Here is a 23337-nt window from a genome sequence, read left to right as displayed (position 1 = left end):
GGAGAAGGGTGGGTCACCTTCTACTCGTAACACAATCATTCATAAAATGGCATCTTAGGACCTTTCTTGGGGACCACAGTTCATGCATGTATATACCCTAGGCCTGGGGGAAGCTGGCTTGGAAATAAGCCCGCTTCTATCTCTGCGAGGAAATCAGGCAGGTATAAAGATGTTGAGCATTTGGTCAGTCTCTTCCAGAGACATGTGGATTGTGTCGCAGCTAAGACACCAAGGCCTCGGCAGCTCACGGTGAACACGTGTTGTCCTCTGGGATGGCAGGAGAGGAAGAGGTGGGGATTTGTACAAGTGGCAACTAGAGATACATGTCTCCTCACTGAGCACTGTCTGCTTGATGGTACTGCCTTGTAAAATGTCTGTAGTTAACATTTTCTTTCTTGTGTGGTTATATTTTCTTATATCACATGCTGAGTATGGGTATTTTGCATGCCCAGCACTGGTAGTTAATCTGGGTCCAGCAGGAGCTGGACCTGAACCTGAACACTTGAACTCAGCAGCCTGGCTTTTGAAAGACTGAAATAATTCTGTTAGCGGCTGGACACAGTTGTCTATGCACTTTTTTATTTTAATATGGAAGCAGTAGGAGTTTTGAACCAAGAAGATGGGGGGGGGGGAAGGGGCTTCTTTTAAAGGCATGAAGGCATGTGTTACATTCTTCTGTTCCTCAGGTTTGGCTGCTCTGCAAGTTTTTCATTTTGCCAAAGCTCAGTTCAGTGAACCATTTATTTGCATTTAAAAAAATCCCATTTCTTAATTTACTTTGGCCTCAGAGATGAATTTTTACACTGTGAAATCTAGTAAGTTCCCTCCCGATGTTATATATACATTCAACTTTACAATAGGAGTTTCTATTGCAAAGTACCAGCCTTCATTAGAGGATGTTAAGGGTATTTTAGCAGTCTCCTCACACTGATTTTTCAACATGAGCCGTATCATTAGTTGCCTTGTAACTGTTTGATGCTATATTCGTTATCTGAGCATGCCACAGGTTGATGCTAGAGACCATAAATGTGTGTAAAGCTATAGTGGCTTTCTGTAGAACTAGAAAAGAAAGAAAGTATTTTTGGTGATAAGTTCCTTGGGTAACTTTTGGCATTGGTTTGAAGGAAGGAAAGGGATGAGAAAGAGTCTCTTTACCATTAGGAGAGGCTAAGAAGTTCTGCAAAAAGTGCAAGTGGAGTCCGTGGAAGTGGATTGTCACCGTGGGAATTAGCACAGTAGGAGAATTCCAACAGTCAACAGCTACACAGCTACTTTGTCTAGTTTGTGGTCAGCAAATATTTCAGATTTACTCAGCTAGAACAAAGACCTTCAGGACCTCGTGACCTCCAAAAAAAAATTATTATTACAAAATAAAATTTTACTTTTCCCATTGCTTTTGGCCTATTCAGCTGGAAGGGGAAGTGCTGACATGTTCCTCTAGCAGCTGCTAGTTCCTCACCAGTCCAGAAGCGCAAAGTATTTTTAAATCAATGTCAATAGTTATTGATCTCTTCAGTGTCCGTCAACTAGCGCCACAGGGCAGCTGCTGGGAACTTCACCTGCTTCTACCACCTAGAAAGCAGTGGGGGCTGTAGGGAGAAACACATCTTCCAGAATGAAATATCCTTGTTTGAATGAAAAATACAAATAAGACTGTAAACATCCCTTCCAATTCCTTTCCAGGTTAGGAAGGAGGTGTAGGAGGAAGATCTCACTTGGATGCTGTGAACGGAAATAAAAAGTCTAGAAGAGAACTTAACTGTTACAAACAATCGAGGGCCTGTACTGCCCATCACATCTTGAGTTTGGTCATTCCTGTTGTTTACATACAGTGTTTTTGTTGTTGTTGCTGTCTTTCCAAAATACATAGATGTGCACCCTTGTGTTCAACCGTCAAATTTACAGAGGAAGGAAGACCCACAGATATATTCAGCAGCAGAGTTGCCTATAATTATCACAGATTTGTTTCATCAGCATAATATCAGTGGGCTGAAGCTTGGAAATAGCAGGGGTGGGGTTTCATCGGTTATCATTTCTCCATCTGCAGTATTAGATGCTGTTGTGAGGAAGCACAGAGCTCCAGCTGGGTACTTCAGTGCTACTGAGGCACACATGATGAACGGAAGCAGCATGGCCCTGTTTTTCTGCTTGGAGCTTTTGGGTCCATTTTTAGGAACCTGTTCTGCAGTTTGAAAAGCAGTTCGGGGTTTCACTTCGTTTTAGGACCCCAGGACTGTTGTAGCAAGGGACTGAAACCGGACTGAAACCTTGCACTAACCTCCATGTGTAGATACTCTTGTGGAAGAGAATACAATGCAAGAAATGGTGTGTTCAGTAGCCAGAAATGCAGACCCAAGTCTTGACAAATATCAAGTGTTTTAATTTGGGGTCCAGCCCAGTGTCATTTAAGAACATTGGCCATTACATCTGCTTTTGAGAAAGGTCAGCTTCAATTTGGGAGATCTGTGGTGCTCTCCATGAGACCACAGTCCCCTCTGTGCATTTGAGAACATCCTTTTTCTTTGCCATCCTTTGTCAATATTGTTCCAGGGATCCTGGGGAAAGGAGGCCCACAGGCCCAAATAATTCATGGGCCCAGAAAAAAAAATGACATGGAACAGATTAGTGTGAGTCAAACTAATCCGCAGGCACCTCTGAGTGGAAAACCCAGCTGGCCTTTGGCAGCCAAGAGCTGTCTCTCCCCATCCTCCTTACATGGGACTTTGTAAAATAAACCAGCAGGAGGGTTCCACTTCTTGGAAGGAAAAGGAAGCTTGTTTCAAAGTGTGTCTTTGCAAACTGATTTAGTGCCTTCCAGCTCTGTGTATTTTAAGAAATGTTTGGGTTTGGTTGGAGCTGCTTTTTAGCAGGGAGGAAGAGGGAAGCAATTAGTGAAACAACATGTGAAGAAGAGCTTGAGTAAAACAGCACAGACAAATATTTACACCCAAGTTTCTTAGCTCTGAGTTCAGTTTAAGCTCAGCTCCAGCTCTCTGAGGGAACTTGCATCCCCAAATAAAATACTGGGTTTTGGCCATCCAATGTTATTTATACTTCCTCCTCTAATGGGTTAAGCTAATTATGGGTCTAAGAGAGGTCAAAGGGTTAAAGTGGTGGCTGGAGAGTTAAAGTCTCTCCTAGCACTAGTAAGGAAATACTGCTTTACCATATGCCTGTGCTGGCAAATCTACCCTAAGAGCTCAAAAAGGCCGCACTTTTTTTTCCCTCTCATCAGTGCCTGGAATATTTGCCCTTTTCAAAGAGATGTGAACTATTAAGATATAAATGAACAGCCACGTATGTCCTTACCTGACTTGAAGCAATGTGGAAACACCAGGCTGGCTGGATCAGAGCTGTGTGACATTAGCCAGATAATATAACGGGCTGCCAGGTTTCCGGGCCGCAGGAGGTGCTGGGCCATTAGCGCGGTACTGCGTGGGATGCCCGCATGGCTAGCGCTGCTCCTTATTGGGGGGTGAGTCACCTGTGTTATGGAACAACTTCTCCTAGCCCAGGGGTAGCAAATGGACCTGTTTCTTCAGCCAGGCTGATGATGGCACGTTTCTAGCTATCATCAATTCCCAATAACGTTCCATGAGATTGATTTCCTGAGTCTGTCTGCTCACATGTGTTGTTAGTCTGTGCTCTTGGACAAGTGCCTGGGGCAGGAACAGTGTCTGTCTTGTTTTGACAGTGAAAGCGTCACAATAATGACTCTGGAAGAATATGAAGGGTGATCTGAGAAGGGAAACTTGGCTTTAAGGCTAGCTTTGCCACTACTTTTCTGCACCACTGTGGCCATGTTATTTAAGTCTTCCTTCTGAACCACTGTTTCTGTTTTCCAAATAGTTGCTTCTGAAGCTGGAGTAGAGATGTATGGGACAGGGTAAGGAAGCCTTGCTTTTGAATAGTGGTTGTAATGCACCTTGAATTTCATCAGCTGGAAACTACTAAGGTAAAAACAGGAAAATTGTATCAGGAAAAGCAGAAAGTCACTTTGCTATGGCTACCAGGGTCCTGGAAATAGGCTGTGTCTGTCCTTTCATAGCACTGGTAGCTATCGGTGGTCCTGCAGAGTTACAGCTACAGCCACTCACTTGGTGACCTGTTTGTGGGCCTGTGCAGCAGCAGGCATTCCTCTAGATGGGTAGAGTTTGCTTGTCTTCCCCTATTCACCAGCCGCGTAGTATCTCTGGAGCAGCCATGAAGGTCTTGTGTACCTCAGATGCCCACATGACATCTGTTTGGGAGCCAAGATGTGATAGTGTCACAGTCTGATGTGTGGAACTAGTGCTACAGCTGCTAGAAGTGTTGCTGTCCATGGAGTAAGAAACTGGGTGAACACTATAAGCCAGATTTTTTTTTAAGTCTGCTTCATTTTCTCATGACTATTCTGAGTAGTGGGAAAAGGCCCACCTGATGTCTTGGGGAGGAATGTCTGACAGAGGCATGAAGTCTGCCTGCAAAGCCCAGCTCTGCTCAGCAACAGGGTGCAGAGTAACTGTGGCTGTGCATGGCAGTCTTAGGGGTGCTGCAAACCAGGCACCAGAGAAGTGAAGAACATTCCTTCTTGGTCTGGCTGCCCTTGACAGCCCAAGCCAGAGTGCTGAGGGGGAAAGCTTTGGTCTGCCACCTTACAGACAAAGGCCGAGAGGCAGGTTGGCCAGGTGATGGCCTGTTGAACTCTGTTCAGTCTCTAACAGTCACCTAGAGGTTAAGTTGTTCCAGGAAATATACTGAATTGCACAGGAAAGAAACACATTCAGCACTCCACACTGAGGTTTTGTGTGTTTTCTAATAAAGCCAGCAGTCCCTGTGGGCTTTATTCTCATGGCCTTCATATGCTGTCTTGGAGGAGACCAAGCACAGCACGGATGTGGGAGAGGTCCTCTCAGGAAACCAGCTCCTTTCTCCATTCAAACCTTTCAAGTGTGTTTTTGTCACCTGAACATCTCTGCTCTTCATCTGCAGGCTTACTCCTTCAGTTGCACACCTTGCAGCACATGCCACAGACACTACTAACATCTCTGCTCGTGTCAGTGCTGTATTCTAAAGTCAATAGGCACTTCACCACTAGAGATTAAATTTCTGGCATGGCGTGACTTCAGGATTTCTTCTGTCTTCACTTAGTACCTGAACAGCTCTGTTACTTCTCAAGATTTCCAACTAATGCCCCACCAGGTTATTTCTTCCTACTATTCTAGTGGTAGAAAACATAAGACTCTTCTTACATTAAAATAGTTCATTGCATATTTATTTCACACTACTGCCCTTGCTAAATTCACTATGTTGTTGAAGAAGCAATGTGTAGGAAGTCCCGGAAGTATCTAGTGACTTTGAATGGCTCTTTCTCTACATTAAATGAATATAAAGCTAATGACTTCATGACTTCAATGGACAAACACTTATTTTTCTCCCCTCTGAGGATCTGATCCTCTCTGCAGGCCCCTGTCCCATCCTGGAGGAGGTCAGTGACATTTTACCAGTCCTCAGTCCTCTGTGCATGCCCCGAGACCTCCCTCGCTGCAGCTGGCCCTTCAGGGCCACATTTCTCCTGACAGCTGGGACTTTGGTGGAGTTGCCTTCACAGTCAGGGGCCTGAGAAGCAAGAGGCAGGGAGGAGGTCCTGGGCAAGCAGCCTGGGGCAGGAAGCAGCTGCCAGTGTTGGAAACTGGTTCACACAAAACCTATTTGTCAGAGGGACTCTTCCGTTGGGGAGCCTTCTCCCTTCTCTTCGTTAGGTTGTACTGGCCTGCCGGGTGACAAGATGGAAGGAAGCTGATGAACAATGTCTAGTCGTGATCACAATTATGACAAGGTATTTCTTCTAAATGCAGCATCTTCCCCTGACTGGGAACTGGGCAAAGATGGGAAACCAGCACAGGAACCAAGTCATGGCCCAGGCCTTTGTCTTAGACTAAAGACTCCAAACACTTCCCTTTTAAGGGACACAGATGGTTGGAGGAGAATTAGAGAGAGTTTTTTTCTTATTCTGGGTGGCAGGGTAGACGGGATCAAGATGGAGAGTAAGATAAGTCCTCTAAGGAGCTGGTGGCATGATGGGAGAAGGAGTGCAATTGTGTGCACTGATGTAGTAGTTTTCCAAACCAGTATCATCCAAGATGAGGTGGGGAGAGAGTGGTGCAGGCAGGTGGGGGTTGGATGCGGGGGACAGGCATGCACAGGGCTGTGGCCGCCTCCCTGTCATGGCACTGACTGCCTTGCTGTGGGTTCCCCCCACGGGGGCAAGGGAAAAACCCCAAGACAGCACTGTGGAGCACTGGTAAACCTCTGGTCATGGGGTTGGATTCGAGTTTGTGCATTTACTCAGGCAGCACATGAGGTCTGGGGACAAGCGGGGAGAGGATGCAGCAGCCACCTGAATGCAGCGTGCCGGAGGGTGGGAGGAAATGCAGCACGGGGTTGTGACAGCGAGATGGAGGGGTGATAGCCCCACGACTCCCTCTTCCCTTCCTGTGTGCTGGTAGATCACACCAGCTGACTGGCTGCATGTGCTCTTCTGCCCAATCTTATGTTAGTCCTGAGCATAATGACAGAATTTTTTATAATGGTTATTATTCAAGCACTTTTCTCCAAACTCATTTTAAATGCAAATCAGCACAAAATGACAATCCCAGTTGCTCTCAACTCCTGTTACCTAATGCCAGATTTCTTTTTTTGCAGTGAGAAATCCTCCCTTTTTTTCTTTACCTCTCTCTAGTTGGATTTTCTAACCAGAAGTGCAAATGCAATATATACAGTATTTTGTAAGAGCATCCTAGGCTCACATAAAGAAGAGACTTAACAGAGGAAAAGGCAGAAGTGTCCCACATTGTCTCACATTAAGATACTTCAGCAGGAATGCTGCTGCTAAAATAAACTTGTTATTAGATGGAAGATCAGCAGCAATTGTTTTCACATAGGTGGATCTGAGCCCAAATTATCAGTTAATTGTTTCTGTAGTCTTGAGTCTTTATTCTCAAAATTTCCTAGGAGCTAATAATGAGTTGTATGTATGCAGTAACTTTATTGCGTTTAAGTATATCACTGTAAAACATGTTTTTACTGGGGATCAGTTAATTAATAGCTGTGATCAGCTGTCTGAGGCAACATGCTGACGCTGCAGGGAACGTATGAGCAGGTAATGTTTCACAAAAATCCATCAGAGGATGAGAATAATATCAGCCTTTTTGGCTCTGGTAGCTCTATAATGCTCTAAATAGTCAAGGATATTGTGGCCCACACGTTACTTCCCTAACACAGTGCCTTTAGCAACGTAATCTTCCCTAGGTGATTTAAGTATTAGCATGTAATTGACTTGGAGGCTGGATTTTTGAACAAACATATTAAAAATACAATCAGGACATGATATTCTTTCACCATCTTCACATTACAAAGTGGACTCTATGTTTAAGACTTGGGTAGAGTGACACTGATGATGGGCAAATTTTCCATATAAAAGAGTAAAATATAGTGCAAGCCAAGATGGACTGGGAGAAACAAATTTCCCTACGGAGTATGAGCTGGGTGCCTCCAACCATACCAGCAGAATTTTGCAAGGCTTGCAGTCCCTTTTTTCCATTTAGCAGCATACAGAGAACTCATGGTGAAACCTCAGTTTGCACTGAATAAGGGTAGACCTGATTAACACTTTCTCTGTACTTGAGTCTACTGCTTTTAGCCCCTCTGAAAATAGGGAAGCCAGCCCAGTGTCAGGTCTGAAATGTAAAGTTCTCATTTCCATGTGATGGTTTCTAATTGAATGCAGCTTCAAACCTCTCTAAATCCTGCTTGTAACAGGAACAGTCAGTGCATGGACACCTGAAATGTAGGAGGGAATAGAAGGAGAAGAGATTGAGCAAAATCCACAAGTTATTGGGGCAGCTGGACTTCTCTTTCACAGCAGGTTAAATCTAATGGGTAAATGTCTCAGAACTGGAATCACAGCCCTGTTTTTAGGCTGTGTCTGTCTCTAGCAACAGGAACATTTTAAGATCTGTGCACAGTGCTTTCTCCTCCTGCCCTGGCCTCAATCTCCCTTCTCCCTGCCCCCCCCCCCCCCCAAAAAAAAGAAGATGGCTGTAATCCTTTCCCCAGTAGAGAATGTATGAGATGGACATCAGCTAGCTGGCTGATCTTCCTTGCTATGTGTCCAGGGCTCATGAAGGGCATGCCAATGCAATGGGTAGCAGAGTGACATGGACATACCAGGCTAGTTTTAGACCTGCTAGCTAGCCCTATTTCTTCACAGAGCGTGTTGGATTCTGCAGAGCTCCAAGCTGCTATTTCTATACCAGTACTTGTCTTCAAACTAGCGGTGAATCTGTATTTCAGTGAAGATATACACAATGACCAAAGCAGACACACTCTAAAATTTTCCAGTAGTGTATTTTTTTCCCCTGGAAAATGCAGATTCACTGAAAGCAAACATTTCATGGAAACGGACTGCTTTGGAGGAGCCTTCCAGTAAATAAAGAGATTTTTAAAGCTTTCTGTCATGCAGATTTCCACTGGAAAATGCCCTTGTTTCTTGCCAGCTTACCTATCCAGCTCCACGGTCTGCAGCTTTGTAGCTGGACCACAGTGAAAGGAAAATCAGCTGGTTGCTGGTGAAGAGGGCCAGGGAGTGGTCTGCAGCCTTATCATATGGATTAATCCTAAGATATTTAAGTCCATAGATCTGTCACATCTTACCTTGCAGACGGTCCTGCAGCCTGGCAGTCCAGGGCTTGCAGATAGCCAAGCCAACCACTGCTTCACCATCTAGCTCCCATGTTTGGTCTAGAAGAGCCAGGGTCTCTGGCCTGAGATAATCCATTCTGCCACAACCTACAATTCTTCACAGCATCGACAGCTTGTGAGTGACAGAAACATGTTTCCCTCCTGCTTTACGCTGACCCCCAGGGATGAGTCTAACCAGGCAGTTTCACGCTGCTGTTAGCAGATTTCACCGGTCTGGTCAACTCTCAGCAGACACTGGAGTCGTAGAGAGTACGTTGCATTTTTTTGAAACACAATGTAGTGATGTTTCTTAAACATTTCACATAATTTGCATTTTGCAGGAAACTTGAACTATTGAAGCAAAAAAACTTCTTTCCATTTCTGAATTTGAACTAAACCAAATACCAATATTCCAGCAACACAGGTGCTACAAGCTGTGACCTGCTCTCATCAGAAGGAGAATTCACCATATACTAAGCAGGTGTCATTATTTTTCAGCTCTACCTCACTTTCTCAATCTGAATAATAACATTCATGTGCAGGGGTCAGTGGGGTAAAAAGAGAGAGAAAAAAAAAAAGATGCTTATGTTGGCCAGCTGAATCGATATTGTAGGCCATACATGGGTTTGGAATGAGGGGTATTAGACTCGCAACTTGCCCCGGTGCCAAGAAATACACAGCTAAAATTGGCAGCTCAGGGATGAGTAAGGCACAAACACAGTCCAGAGCATTGCAAGTGTTCGAGCACTTACAAAGTATGTTGAGTAAACTAGTATCTGTTTCCACAGCAACAGAGCAGCGAGAGAGATTGTGCTGTGTCCCTTTGACAGCTCTCAGATTTGAGTGCCTGGTTAATGTGAACAGAGCTAACTTCCAGCAAAAATATTCCCTGACTGTAATGGTGCAGGACGCAGCAAAGCTCTCTCTTCATCTGAAAGCAATGCTGTAGTAATCAGGCTGTGTTACACCTCCAGGTGCACGAGTGAGCCCTGGGCTGTGGACCACCAGCAGCAGCTTCCACTAAGTGACCACTGAAGTGCAGCCACAAGGAGAGTGGGCAAGGGGCTGTGGCAGCTCCAGAGAGTTGTTGTGAGTGATACAAAGGCCTTACAGCATTTCATCTTCATAGTGAACTGGGAGGTAGAAGCTGGAGCTGCCTGCTCCAAAAGTGCGTTGGAGTGAAAGGAAAATCAGCTGGTTGCTGATGAAGAGGGCCAGTGAGTGGTCTGGTGATTCCAGGTCTACTTAATGATAAGCATTTGTTAGAGCCGGTGCAATATGATATTTCAAGCTTGTTAAAGTGATCTCTGAGCTGATCTCTTGTATGGTAGTAATTAATTGGCTGGTGATGTAGATCACACTAAGAAAGAAGTACAACATGATTTCCTGCTCTTGTAGGACATATGAAAATTTTTATACTGCATTTCAAATGATTTCTTGACATCTCCAATGATTACCTCAAAGAGCACAGCTTGTATTACCACCATCAATTTATTAAGCTTTATCTGGGCTGCATGAGGCAAACAAAAATTTGCTTCACTTCTTGACAGAGAAATGGAAGGACAAACCGGGAAGATGACTATTTTTCTCCTTTGGTCTTTTTAGCAGCAAAGCCAGCAAGAGTCCAGGCTCATACAACTGTTACCTATCAGTCTGTAGTGACACCCACCCGTAAGGCAAGAATAATGTTCAAGAGGGCCAGCTCTGGTACAGCTTCCCCCTTGGAGCCATGACAGTCAGGCTCCTGCAGAACCCAGTAGCAGTTCACCTGGTGCTCAGCATCCCCAGTCAGGACTATTCAGTCAGTTCCCTGCAGCAGAGCTAGAGCAGAGGTGTTTGTGCTAAGTAAAGTGGCCAATCATGTCCTGTAATAGTGATATTTAAGACTGCAAATATGTCAAATGATACAGAGAGCTGTCATATGCAGTTTTTAATGTCCTTCCATTAGTGACATGTCCCATCAGATCTTGATATCAAAAGTCATATGATACTTAGTCAATACAGTGTTCATGGGAAAATGGCAGTATTGAGGACCTGGGATTTCCTGGTCCAAGAACTGGAAGGTCAGGTTAGATAGTGTCTAGTATATTTTCATAGACCCATTGCACCTAACATTTCAAAGTTTTCACTGAGACACGTTTGACCAGCTCTCACAGTGAGAAGGTTGAGAACTGCTAAAGGATGCAGTGTGAGCTCCATTTCTTCATCTGGCGTTTTTTGATGTTAAAATAACATCAGTCTGATTGCCCCTTTCTGACTTCACTGGCTGATGTCAGCATGTTTGCTCCTCTGTGTGTAACTTTGGTCATGTTTCTGGTATATTTTGATCATCTTTTTTCTCTCTTCCCTCCCCCCCCAACAAAGCTGTAAAGCTGTGAACCCTAGAAATGTGCAGGATTCAAAGCACTTTTTAATGTCACTGAAATAACACTCAAGGTGTCAGAAGAATTTTCCTGTCCAGTAACCCCTTGAGGAAACCTCATCTACATTGACTAGCCCATATAAACCAAAATTGGTTAAAATGAGGCACACAGCTAGGCTCTTCCAAGAAGGGGAGGAGAAAATGAGCAACTGTTTTTATCTTGCATGTCTACTTGACCCAAAGGCAGAACAATTTATTCTTATTTTACTAAATATGCAAATCAATTACTTGTGTGCCTCATTCCCTTAGTAAGGTGCTGTTTGGGTGATCTTGTGACCATCATCTCAGTGGTGTCCTGCCAAGGATATGTTGTTGGCTGAGGTAGCATAGACTTTGACTGAAGGCTTGGAAGACTTTTCTAATTTGTCTGAAGTCTATTTTGGATCAGGCAAACGGACCTCCACGTAGATGATAATCTCAGTATTTTATCTGGAGATTGAGTATGAAGAATAATTTGTGTCTTGCAGTCACAGCATTTCACATGAACCTTCACTGTGAGACCTTCACTGGTAGTCCAGTGGCTGCTAGAAGTGGTGCCAATGAAAAGGTCACCAGACTCTTCTGGAGAAATGTAATAGGTGGGCACAAGCACGGCTTCTTGGAGAGTATGCTTGCCATCATTCAGATATGGTGTGAAACCATTCCTAGTGATCAGAAGAAAACATATGCCAGAACTTTTTCTCTGTCAGCTGGGTAATGAAATCCTGACTGATTTTTCCCTTGATATTTATTTGGGGTAAATGATTTTCTACACTACACTCATGTTATGTATGTTGTTAGAATTCCTAACCAAGTTTTACCACAGAGGAAACTACAGTTCCGGGGAGGCCAAAATGATTCCTTTCCCTGCAGTAAGGTTTTCAAGTGCCATAGGTTCCTTGGGAACAGAAGATACTATCACTTCCAAGGTATTATTGGAACACCATTCGAGATGATAGCACAATGCCCCTGGCCCAAAGATGCCTTAGGCTTCCTTCATGCCCACTGTGTTCAGGTGGTCTCTGCAGCTGACAACCGCCTAGGGTTTCCCAGTACACCCCCCTCCCCTTTACGATGATATTATACGGTGACTGCTTTACTGTATCATGTTTTGTAAGAACATTTTATCCTACTAAGGCACCTCTGAAAGCCAGATGTTCCCTCTCAGTACTCTCTCTTTTTTTAAAAAATGGACATTTTTGAGCTGGTATTATTTTTATTGAAGCATCCTAAGGTAGACTTACATCTTTGCCTGGTAATGTCAAATCAGGGAATGAGGGAGAAATTGCCGTCCACTTGCCTCCTGTTTACATATACACATGTGTCCAAAGAAACTGCTTAAAAGAATGTTACTGATGTTGCAAAGCTGAGCATTCAGACTTTAGGAAATGACTTAATTAAATTGTTCTTGCGACCCCACTCCAACTTTGAGTTATTTGCTCATATACTCTTTTTCACAAGATTGTCTGTGCTTCGAAGTGCACAGATGGACCTGATCAGGCAGCGAATCAGAGATCTGTTTTATGGCGAGCTCTTGACTGTAGGATTCCTTGGACCCTTGTTGCAGAAGTCAAAGGTGTCTTGTATATGAGACAGGACATGAGTAAGAGTGTGTGCTGCCTCCCTGACAACCGGATTCCTCTCCCACCTCTGGCACAGTTTCCTTTCTAAAGCTTGGTAAATCACTTCCACCAACTTTTGAGGTGGTCACTAATGACCTGTTCTTATTTTTCTGGATTCCTGACATAAATCCCATGGAGAGATTTATAGAAGTGGGGAGCCCTTTCAGCTTCAGCAAAAGTGACCAGGAACTGTGCTTCAGACAAACAACACCTCCAGCCAACCTCTCTGCTCAGAAAAATCAGATCAAATGTGTTGAGAACCCATATTTATTGTAATCACTTTGTTCTTCGGCTTTCCATCAGTGAGATGGGAATAATACCTTCCTCTAACATCACAGGATAATGTGGTTAATATTTAAGGTACTGAGCTCTAATATCATAATGTACTCAGAGATAGTATTAATGAGTTCACATGCAACGAGCACATTCTGCATTCAGTACAGAGTTTGAATAGTGAGCAGTTAATAAAAATAGCTCTCTTTCTCTAAGGGACCTTTCCTCAACCAGCAATCCTGATTTCTCTTATTCTTAGGATTCTCCATACTTAATACGTTCAGAAGTTGAGAAGTCATTAATTCTCGGCATACTCTCAACTTTTTTGTTCTTAAAGTTCTAACGCAGGCACACGCAGAAATTACAAATGAGTTTTGCAACAGATTATCCCATGCTTAGGCATGAGCTCTTCATTTAAGGATCTGTCTCCAGGGCTAAAATCTAGCATTTTTCTCCAGCACAAAATTCATTTAGCAAATAAAAGGATACCTATGACCTTCAATTGTATATGTTGACTGGGATGCTTACCATGTCTCACTGACAAGTCTCACCATCATAGTCACATCATTTGTGTGTCGCACAAGATTTTGTGGCTAAGGCTGTTTAAAAAAAAAGATGAGTGTCTTGAGTAAAAGATGAGTAACCTGGAGAGGGGCTTAATAACAGTCTATTTGCTGAATCTATAGGTCATGGAAATTAAAGATAGAGAAAAATCTGTTAGATAATCTCATCCATTCCTTTAGACCATAAAATATTGCTCCTACAGTATTGTATGCTGCCCAGAACTTTGTCAGTCCAGTTTTAAATGGGATTTCCATACCTTTCCTTAGCAGACTATTCCACTGTCTATGAGACATGAGTGTTCGGAAATTTTTCCTGACCTTCAGCCTGAGTTTTTTCTCTGCTCAATTTCATGCCATTACTTTGAACTTTAGCTGTGAAAATGGGAGGCATTTCCAGTTAGGAAAGTCTTGAGTGTCCCACTCAATTGTGAGAATTGACTAGTGTTTTAATAGTAATGAAAGAAAGTGTCTCTGAGAGCACAGACTGTGGCCTTCAGTGGTGAGGTTCAGTGTATGTTCACACGTAAAAAGAAAACTTGTTGAGTGCAATAAGCAGGGCTGCTTCTCAGATGGCCACACTAATGGGAATGTATTTTTCTTTTACAGAAAATGAAGCCCATAGTCCAAAGAAGACGATCTGCCCCTTCTGCCATTACTAAAGCTCTCAGCAAGTCAAAATACCATCCCAGGTAGAAGAAATGTTATTCTGAGCCCTTATTTTTTACCTTTCTCCATATACAGACCAAACCCAAGTTGCTTTTCTAGTTCAGTTCACAATATAAAGGCTAATTTTTGTGCAAACAGATATGGAAGATTTTCTGATTTGCTGGAACGTACTTTAAAAATGTATAGTGCCAGGCAATGATCTCCGTTACGGGCAGGTAAACCAAAATAACGCCAGTGAGCTTAGTGGAATTACTCTGGGTTTGTAGTTTTATACCAGAGTTAAGAATCTGACCCTTATGGAAAAATGGTCGTTGCAAAGGTGAACTCTGTGTGCCACTGGCTGCACACACAACAATATCTAGTTATCCATAGGAGTCTAGTTTGAGAGGCCAAGAGTAGACTGCCAGTGATAAAGCACACAGTTCCCCACGGTATGAGAGGCCTTCAACAAAAATGGGGTGGAGACATCTGCAAGGTTAGCTGATTATTTTCAAAGCAAACAGGATTAGGTTTAGGTGTTTGATACCTATCACATCCAGTCCAGCACAGTGCAGGGCACCCAGGTAAAATTAGGGAGTACAAAGTGTGCAGGTTTCTACAGTATGTTTCTCTGGTGTTGTAGCTCTGACAGTTCTCTTACTTACCTAAGTGGAGCGTTTGCACTGCTGGCAGCTCAGGCATTACCCGTACAGCCCTGAGAGCACCCCAAGGACTGGCTGATGAAGTGCCCTTCCTCCATCCCTTGCAGTGCGGAACTGTTCCTTGCCGTTAGGGTATGAAATGCTCTGTACAGTCCAAGTGTAATTGAGTAAGAGATCTTCCAGTGTTCCTGACTTCTCTGTCATGTGTCCCCATCACCATTAGCCTGTTGACTTAGCAAAACTTTCAAGCAGAGACATGTTCAGAGCTTGCAGGGCCACAGTGTAGCACTCTCTGCGCTGTCATGCTTAGTCTCCAGGTAAGAAGAGGACCTCATCTCCTGGTTTGTCAGCTGGGCGTTTTTCCTCAAATTCACACTCAGCTGGAAGCCCACACTGCCTCCCTTTCACCCAGGCAGGGCACCGTGCCTGTAGGGAAGCTGCTGTGCTTCTGCCAAGCAGGAGCAATGAACCACAGTTCACAGACACAAAATCCAGGGCACTCTTCTCCTGAAATGAAATGAAATGACCAGGTCACTCATCATCATCTACACAAATGCATGCTGGTTTGTTGTTTGGGAAGCCATGCCTCCTGAAAAGAATAAGAGATTTTCCTTTAAATATGTGTGTATATATCCCCTACGCCTGCAAACAGCAGAAGCAGCACTGTTCCAGCTCCTCTTGCTGGACTGCTAAGGAGACCAGCTTCCCTATGTCATTCTGGCTGTGCAGTCAATTAATGTTTAGCTGATGGATTCATTGCTGTTTAGTCTACCATCCCACCAGCAATGGGCAGTGGTATGAGGAAAAGAAACAGAGGTGCCCTAAGAAATGAAACAACTGATGTCAGAGGAAAGAGAGACAGAAACAAACTTTGGAGACAGAAGCAGCCCAGTGCAGACCGTTATGTGAAGGGCTCCTCTGTCCTGGGACATCAGTGCCAGCAGTGTGTGGCTGTGGGTGAGAAGCAGAATTGGGAAGCATGAAAATAGATGACCTTGGTGAAGAGAAGCCCTGTATGGGCCTGCCTGTGCTCTGCCAGAGCAGAGACCGGAGTCAGACCCATCCCCTGTGCTCTGACTGCAATAAAGGGCTGAGATTTAATTTAAATTCAAAGAGAAAGAGGCTGTTAAATACTCCCATCCATGAAAGATCTGGAAGGAGCTGTTCCAGGGAGAGGAAGGTCAGGCAATAATACTGCCTTGACCACAGGTCTTGACAGAATGAGAGACCTGGGGCAAAAATACCTGCCTTCAGAGCAGGTGGAGGACAGCTAAGGTGTATGAGGAAGGTGCAATAGGACACAGGCATGTTGATACACTCTCGTGTCAGCACTGCAGCTGCCTCCATCCACAATGAGTGTTCTGCTGTTCTACTCCGTGCGGGGACTCACCACAGGAGATCTGTCCTTTGCCTGCTCTGCCTGCTGGGATCACCAGTGGGATGGACTGTTTTTGAGATTCGACTGTGTTTCCAAACACAGATTACTCTAGAAGTGTGTGAAGGCTGGGAACAGCATTTAGGGGGATGCTGAGGAGTCTGTCAGCTCTCTATTAACAGCATATAGCATGGCATCAGTTCTGATGATTTGCTGGGAGAACCACTAGGACCTGGCCATGCTCCAGCAGATTCATGTGCCCTGTCAAGTGACAGCAGCTTTCCCTCACTACCAGCTTCTGCAGACAGGTTAAGTGGTGACCTTGATGGGAAAACCTTCCTCCTTTGCCCACAACTCTGGAGCCATCCAGTGCTCCATTGACTTTTGTTTCTTCAGAGGTAGAGCACCAGAAGCGTTGACAGACAGAGTCAAGTACAGACACACCAGACCTGCAAACTGTCAGCTAAAATATCAAGTGCTAGCCATGGGCCAAGCTCCTTGGCCCTTTAGTGCAGGCCAAGTCCTCTTCAGTTCCATTCCTTTTTCCTCCTGCAGCACCACATGACTATTAGACATGGATGAGGGCATCCCATGCTCCTGTCAGCCTTGATCTGATAACGATCTTATAAATAACATTTCCTGAGGGATTTGTTTACCTTGTTTTTTTTCTTTTCTTTATGAGAAAAAGATGACAACATTGATCTGATTTACATTTTGACCATGACCAGCCCTCCTAAAGGACACCCCTTTTTTTGTCACTCCATAGGTAATTGCTGCAGGGTACATCCTGTTTTTCTGAAACATCCGTGCAGGAGCTACTCTCATAGGACTGTTTAAAACAAAAGGCAGAATTTGTTTTTACTCAGTTATCTACTGGCCAAGCGATGGGGCTTCTTTGCCATTCTTCCCTGCCCCCAACATACACTAAAAAGAAAAGGAAAGAAAAGACACAAATTCTTGACTTTATTTGGCCGGAGAATATCTTTGTGAGGGGAGGGAGCTTTAAATGTTTCTCATGATGGATTGCTCTGAAGGGAGCTGGTATGATGCCATCTTTGCTTAGGCCACCAGAGTATTGGTGAATTTTTTTGCTATCCTGCTGCTGTTTTTACAAAGCTGTGTAATTCCTCCAACGCTAAGAAATCCACTGCCGAGCTTGAGCAATCGTGTGGCTCCCACTGCTCAAGTGAGGCACGCAGGAAGCTTTTAACAGTAAGTTTAAAGGTGATTTTTTCTCTCATTTGTAATGGCAGTGGCTGCAGAAGCCAGGCAGGCACTTGCTGGTGGTGAGAAGGGAAGAGTGAATTTCTGCCTGTCAGAGTGCAGGTGTTTCTGTGACTGGAGGATGATTTTCAAAAGTTGCTAATGAATAACTTTAAGCTCAGTCCTATGAAGTCAAAGTGGCTGATTTCTGAGGCCAGCAGAAACTGAGTTAGGCTAGAAATGTTGAAAACACTACACTTAAAGCCTATGTGTTTTTTTCATTTGTTAGTGTAGGAACTATGCTCAGACTGGATCAGTATTGCAGAAGGGTGAAAGAAAGGCAGGTACCTGTCCACGGGGGCCCTTACCTGCAGACCAGATGCACGTTCTTGTGTATGTGTAGGAGCAGGAGGAGCTCTGTGTCTTTCTATCTACTTAAATCCAAAGCTATTTCTCAGAGGTTAGCAATCCATTTGGGACCGGTCCCACAAACACGGCCTCTCAGCGAAGAACTATTCCGTATTTATTCAGTGCAATTCCACCTCTGAAGGACAGGTGGGGCCAGGACGTGGCAGCAGGGACTTGTCCTAGTGCCAGGGCTGCTGTGCGAGCCAGAGTGCAGAATGGGGCAGGACACCCCTGGGAGCACTGCCAAGGGAACTGGGAGGAGAGGAGGGAGACAAGTGGCTGTCCCAGCTGGGGCGAGCATGGAGAGAGGATCTGGTTTAATCCCGATGACCGCATGTTGACTTCAATCAACATGCAGCAACCATCAGGTTTTTTTGGAAATGGCCAGCACCTAAATCAGTCTCAGCTGAAACACAAGTTGTTGGATTTAAGCCAAGCAAACCAGAATCACGTGGCTGGAATTAGACAAGAATAGGCAGTTCATTTTCTTTCTGCTGCAGCCCAAGCAGCCCTTGCATTGACAAGCAGTTCAATACAGACAGAAAACATAGGTAGAAATGAAAATAACAGTCTCCATTAGCATTCCCTTGACACTCCATGTTGAGTGGTGCCATGAGCCAGGGACTGCCAGTCATTTTCCATCTTCTTTTTGAGTCACAACTCGTAAGCCAATGCAGGGGAAAAGCATTTTACTTGAGTGAGAAATGACTCAAAGAGGAGTATTTGAGCAGTTTAATCCCTCCAGAATTGGTGTAGGTATTCACATCGGCTTGAGGCTGATGTAATTGTTTGGGCAGAGGAATCAAATGCAGATCATAATTGAGAGTGAGAGGGGCAGTGCTGGGAGAAGCACTAGGCTATCCAGCTGTTCCAAAACAAAGCCACTTGTGTCCATCAACCCTTATGGGAAAGCCTTACTGACAAAATCTTGTGATTTTTCTTCTTTCTGCAGGGAAGCTACCTTTGCCCCTTCCCATTCAGATGATGGGCTGCTGAGTGGGCTGTGCAGCAGCCCAGGCTCTACTTTCATCCTGGACGAGCGAGTACAGCTAACCATAGGCCTGCAGACCCAAGAGAGACACTTGATTTTGTTAAGTGATGCACTGATCATCGCCAAGTCCAAGTAAGAGGAATTCACACTCACTCATTTTCCTAGTACCTCCGATTAAGGCTGGACTCTGAGCTATTTGTGTGGCATGCACCAGAATAACCCTTCTTTTCAAACTTGGCTCTAAAATGTCCATCCTCTGCCTAAAATGGCATCCTCTCCCTTTCATCTCTAGAAATTCCTCTTGGTATTAATGTTTCACAACATTTTCCTGAAGGAAAAGGTTGTCTAAGTGATTTTGCCCTTTTACTTATGTGGGCATAAGTAAAAGGCACTTACTTACTTTACTTCTTGAAGAAATAGCATGAGGGCAGGAGGCAGTGAGTGCAGAAAACTGATTCTGCCAGGGTTTCATATAACACATAAGTGAACAGCTTGGGTGACTGTAGTTATTAGAAAGACAGCATAGCCAGTAATTAGCCTGAATCACCATCTGCCTGCCTATGGCTCTAGTGAATCACTGTTCTAAGCCACAGTTGTCCCACTGCGGCCACCAACCCCTAAATCAACTTGCAAAACCTTCTGGTAGTGCTTGCACATGCCTAGGCATTTAGCTTTTGGGTGCTGTTGCTGTCACTACATCAGCGTAACCAGAAAACTGTGTTACTAGACTATGGAGGTCTAGATGTTAGGATCTGGCCTAAGAAATCTATGATTTGAATTGCAGATCATCCTCCAGCTTGAAGCTCAAAAAGCAAGTGCACCTGAGTGAAATATGGACCAGCACCTGTCTCAGCGAAGTAACGGAGAAAAAGACAAGTCCTGAGAATTCATTTGTCATTGGCTGGCCTACCATCAACTATGTTGTCACCTTCAGGTATCATCAGACACCAGTCCTCCATTTGCAACCTGGCAGCTGCCCAAGTCCTCCATGTATCAAGCCGAGTGATGACTGAGGGCGTAGGGCTCTGAACCCTACTAAACCCACTCTCCTGTTGAGTTTAGCAGTGCGGGAAACACTTAGATCTTGGGAGACAGTCATCTTAAAATTATATCTATCGGCTGGTCCCTGAGAGTCTTTTAATCCAGAGAGTCAAGCCTTACAAATGTTGTTCTAATGAGAGCTAACCCTGCAGCAGAATGTCCTGTGATAGCACATCCAAATCTAGCAAGCCAGCTGTGCCGTTATGTAACCTATAAGTATGTTGTTTCAGCAACTGCCAGCAGCCACTTCTGTACAAGATTAGCCCTAGTTTGAGAATTTTTCATTATGAAGAACAGGTTAGTTATGCCAATGGAAAATGCCAGATGGCCTTGTGCCAGGATTAAATCCTTTATCCACCGTTAGTATGACATGAGCAGCTCCTGGGCAAACCTTTCTCCTGCAGGTATCTGCCAGGCCATCCCAGGCCCACAGCAACAGCTTGTAAAGGTGGAGAGGGTCTTCAGAATGGGTCTGCACAAGCAGCACAATCCAAAGCTTGCTTAGTCTTTGCTAACCCCCAAGACAGGAAGGCAGGGGAGCAGGGAGCAGGCTTGCTAACAACCAGATCATTTCCAAATGCCATCTAAAAGACTAACCTGTTGTTGTGCCTGAGCTAATAAGGCTCACCAAAAAGCAGGTAAGTTTTTAATTAGCTGGAACTCTATGTAGCATGGCTAGATTGAATCTAAAGTTAGTGTATCGAGAGGAGGCTCAGGTCTGCATTAGCTCAGATGTCTCTGTTCATCTTCTGCTTTGCAAGGCAGAGAGGCCATCAGTCTTCAAAGGTCCTTCTGTCCCCAGGGTATGGTTGGTACAACTGGACAGTGGGGCTAGTCTGGGCAGCTCGTGCTGCTTTCCTAGGGCAGCTGCCTCAGTGGAAAAAGAAATGGGAACTACACTCTTATTTCACACTCACTGTCTCATCGTGTTCAAAAGCCAGGCTGGTCCCTCCTTTGATATTGATTCCCGGCGTTAGGACTCATGCTCTGACATGTAAGCAGACACTTGTGTTTTAATCCAAATTCAACAGCAGTCCCATTTCCTTCACATCACTGAGACCTGAATAACCTTTGTTGGCAGCAGAAGCTTCTAGGAACTGCAGACACTGGAAAGGAAACAGCAGAAGAAAAAAATAGTAATTAAAGGTCACTACAAAAGTATTAAAGGACCACAAGATTAGTTAACTCCAGCATCATAGAAAGATATTTATTTCTTATCTGAACACTTGTCAGCCTGGGCAGGAAATGTAGTCCAGTTTGTTGCTGGGAATTTTTATTATTATTGTTGTTGTTGTTGTTGTTACTCATTAAAATAGAACAGAACCAGGAAAAGACTGTACTTTTGTTCCTGGGCTTTGCAGGAAGGAACTTTGACTTACAGCTATATATAAGTGATACTAGGTAGAGTTTCCAAAGTATTAACTTCTCAGCACTTATTTGATGATCTGCCGCTCTTTTTGTCTTCAGCTCAGCTGACGTGAAGGAACGATGGCTCTCCACATTACTGTGGTAAGTGACACTTCTTTCACCCTCCTTCTGGGTGGCTCTTCTACAGTCCTCAGAAGAAAAGTAAGATGCTAGAAATCAAATCACCTCTGATTTTCAGGACATTAAGTGTCTAGATACCATTTGAAAAATCCCCTTTTGAAACCTGTATGTAGAGTCCCTTGGTGAAAGTGAAATTGGTTTTAACGGTCGAGAAAAGATTAAATCCACTAGAAGATAACATTTTTGGAGCATGTTTTTTTTCCTTTGGAGCTAGATATTGGCTTTGCTAATCAATATGGAAATGTCACAAATGATATTGATTCTTTAGATAGTTTTTGGTTTGATCCAAAGTTCATATTTCATGGCATCTTAAGGCTCCAGTTTTTTATTATTATTATTATTATTTATTTATTTAATTTTAACTGTGGTTTCCAATAACATCCAAGCAGAACTGTTTATGTAGGGACAGAGAGGTGAAGAAGTTGTCTCTGAATTTGTGGAGAACATTACCATAAGGATGACAGAAGTAGTTATGCTAGACACATCTGCATTAAAGTATTGCCATGTACGGTTTTTCTTTTCTGGGGCCTCAAAGAAAGATAAATAAGCCAGTAAGAGCGTTTGACCACACTGTGAACTTGGTATGCTATTATTGCTGACATAATTAATCTTTATTATTATATTGCCGAGGAGCAGGTCACTTGGACCTTTTGGATCCAAATCTTAGGGTTGTTCTTGAGTTCTGTTGGGAAATTATATTCCTCCCCTTTCCTTTGACATTCAGGCATATCAGTGAAACTAAACGGAATGAATATCTGAAGACTCTAGCCCTTCAGATCTTTGTGCAGGACGCCGATAACTGTTCTTCTGTAAGTAAAACTAAGAACTTGCCCATCAGACCAATACTGCATGGAGATGTGTGAGGTGAGGGAAGGCAGACAGGGCTGTGATGCTGATGATATCCCCATTTAAAACAAAACTTCCACCTGCAAAGATTTTAGAGAGTGTGCATCTGCATACTTCCTGCTGGAAGCTCACTTGGAGACAGTTTTGTTTAGGAAATAGGGAGGCAGTCAGACCCTTACCAAAGAGCAGTTAATTCTTAAGACTATTCTTGGCCTCTGGCTTCTTTCTTCTTTTCCTTCTGCTTTACTTCATAAATGGTGATGATTTGTGGTTGAGTGCCCAGTAATTCCAATTTTCAGTGCAGTAAGTTAAGGATATTGATCGTGAAAAAGTCACTGGGGTGTTCTCCTGAATTCAGGCACTGGAATGTATTCCTATCTCTTCATATTACTAGCTTACATTTCTAGGCTTCATGCCAAGCTTGGTGGGTCACCTTCATCTCCTGGTGACTCTTCTCTCAGAGAAGGACCTCAGGCACTCACCCTTTTTTTAGTGCCACACTCACCCTTTGGAGTGACCATGGCATTACTACTAATGTGACCAAATGCAGCATTTGAACACTACCCAGTTCCTGTGATTTCCACTGGGTGAAGCCTTTGGATGCCATAATAAACCAGTGATAGAACTAGCTGGGAATAGTTTTCACACTGCATAGCCATCATCATTAACAATGATTCCAGTGTAGTTTGAATTAGCACAGCTCGTCTAACCATCAACATTTAGTAAAGGCAGTCAGAAGAAAGATTAGTGACATTTTCCCTGATTTTCAAGCTACAAAAATCTACAATCAAACTTCATACCTTTTTATCTGTATTTTCTTTGTTTTCCTTTCTAGACTACCACAGTCAGAGTGTCCAATGTGGAAACTGTAGACAGTGTGATCAAGAAGACACTTGAACAGCTTGGATTTCCTGTAAGTGACTATGGTATAGTTTGCCAGGTCTTAGCTTGAGAGGCTGGCAACATCTGGTTTATGAGATAGTGCAGATGTGGAGGAGTATAGAATTGCTGTAGTTAAACTTCAAGGCATTAATATTC

At 43.9% G+C, this 23337-nt stretch overlaps 1 protein-coding gene across 1 annotated transcript in view; it reads left to right on the top strand.

The window, feature by feature from the left end:
* The window catches only part of LOC134145245 (rho GTPase-activating protein 20-like), a 42034-nt gene that overhangs the window by 6326 nt on the left and 12371 nt on the right, over window positions 1-23337 (top strand). Inside the window, exons 2-7 of the mRNA XM_062584589.1 lie at window positions 14187-14269; window positions 18826-18996; window positions 19649-19798; window positions 21373-21414; window positions 22178-22262; window positions 23135-23212. Of these exons, the coding sequence (XP_062440573.1) occupies window positions 14190-14269; window positions 18826-18996; window positions 19649-19798; window positions 21373-21414; window positions 22178-22262; window positions 23135-23212 (606 nt within the window). The 5' untranslated portion in view covers window positions 14187-14189. The remainder of the gene's footprint in view (window positions 1-14186; window positions 14270-18825; window positions 18997-19648; window positions 19799-21372; window positions 21415-22177; window positions 22263-23134; window positions 23213-23337) is intronic.

Source organism: Rhea pennata, chromosome 11, assembly GCF_028389875.1.
Source record: "Rhea pennata isolate bPtePen1 chromosome 11, bPtePen1.pri, whole genome shotgun sequence".
Classification (NCBI taxonomy): Eukaryota; Metazoa; Chordata; class Aves; order Rheiformes; family Rheidae; genus Rhea; species Rhea pennata.
Note: the sequence above shows the minus strand (reverse complement) of the source record. Positions and strands in the feature narration are given on the sequence as shown.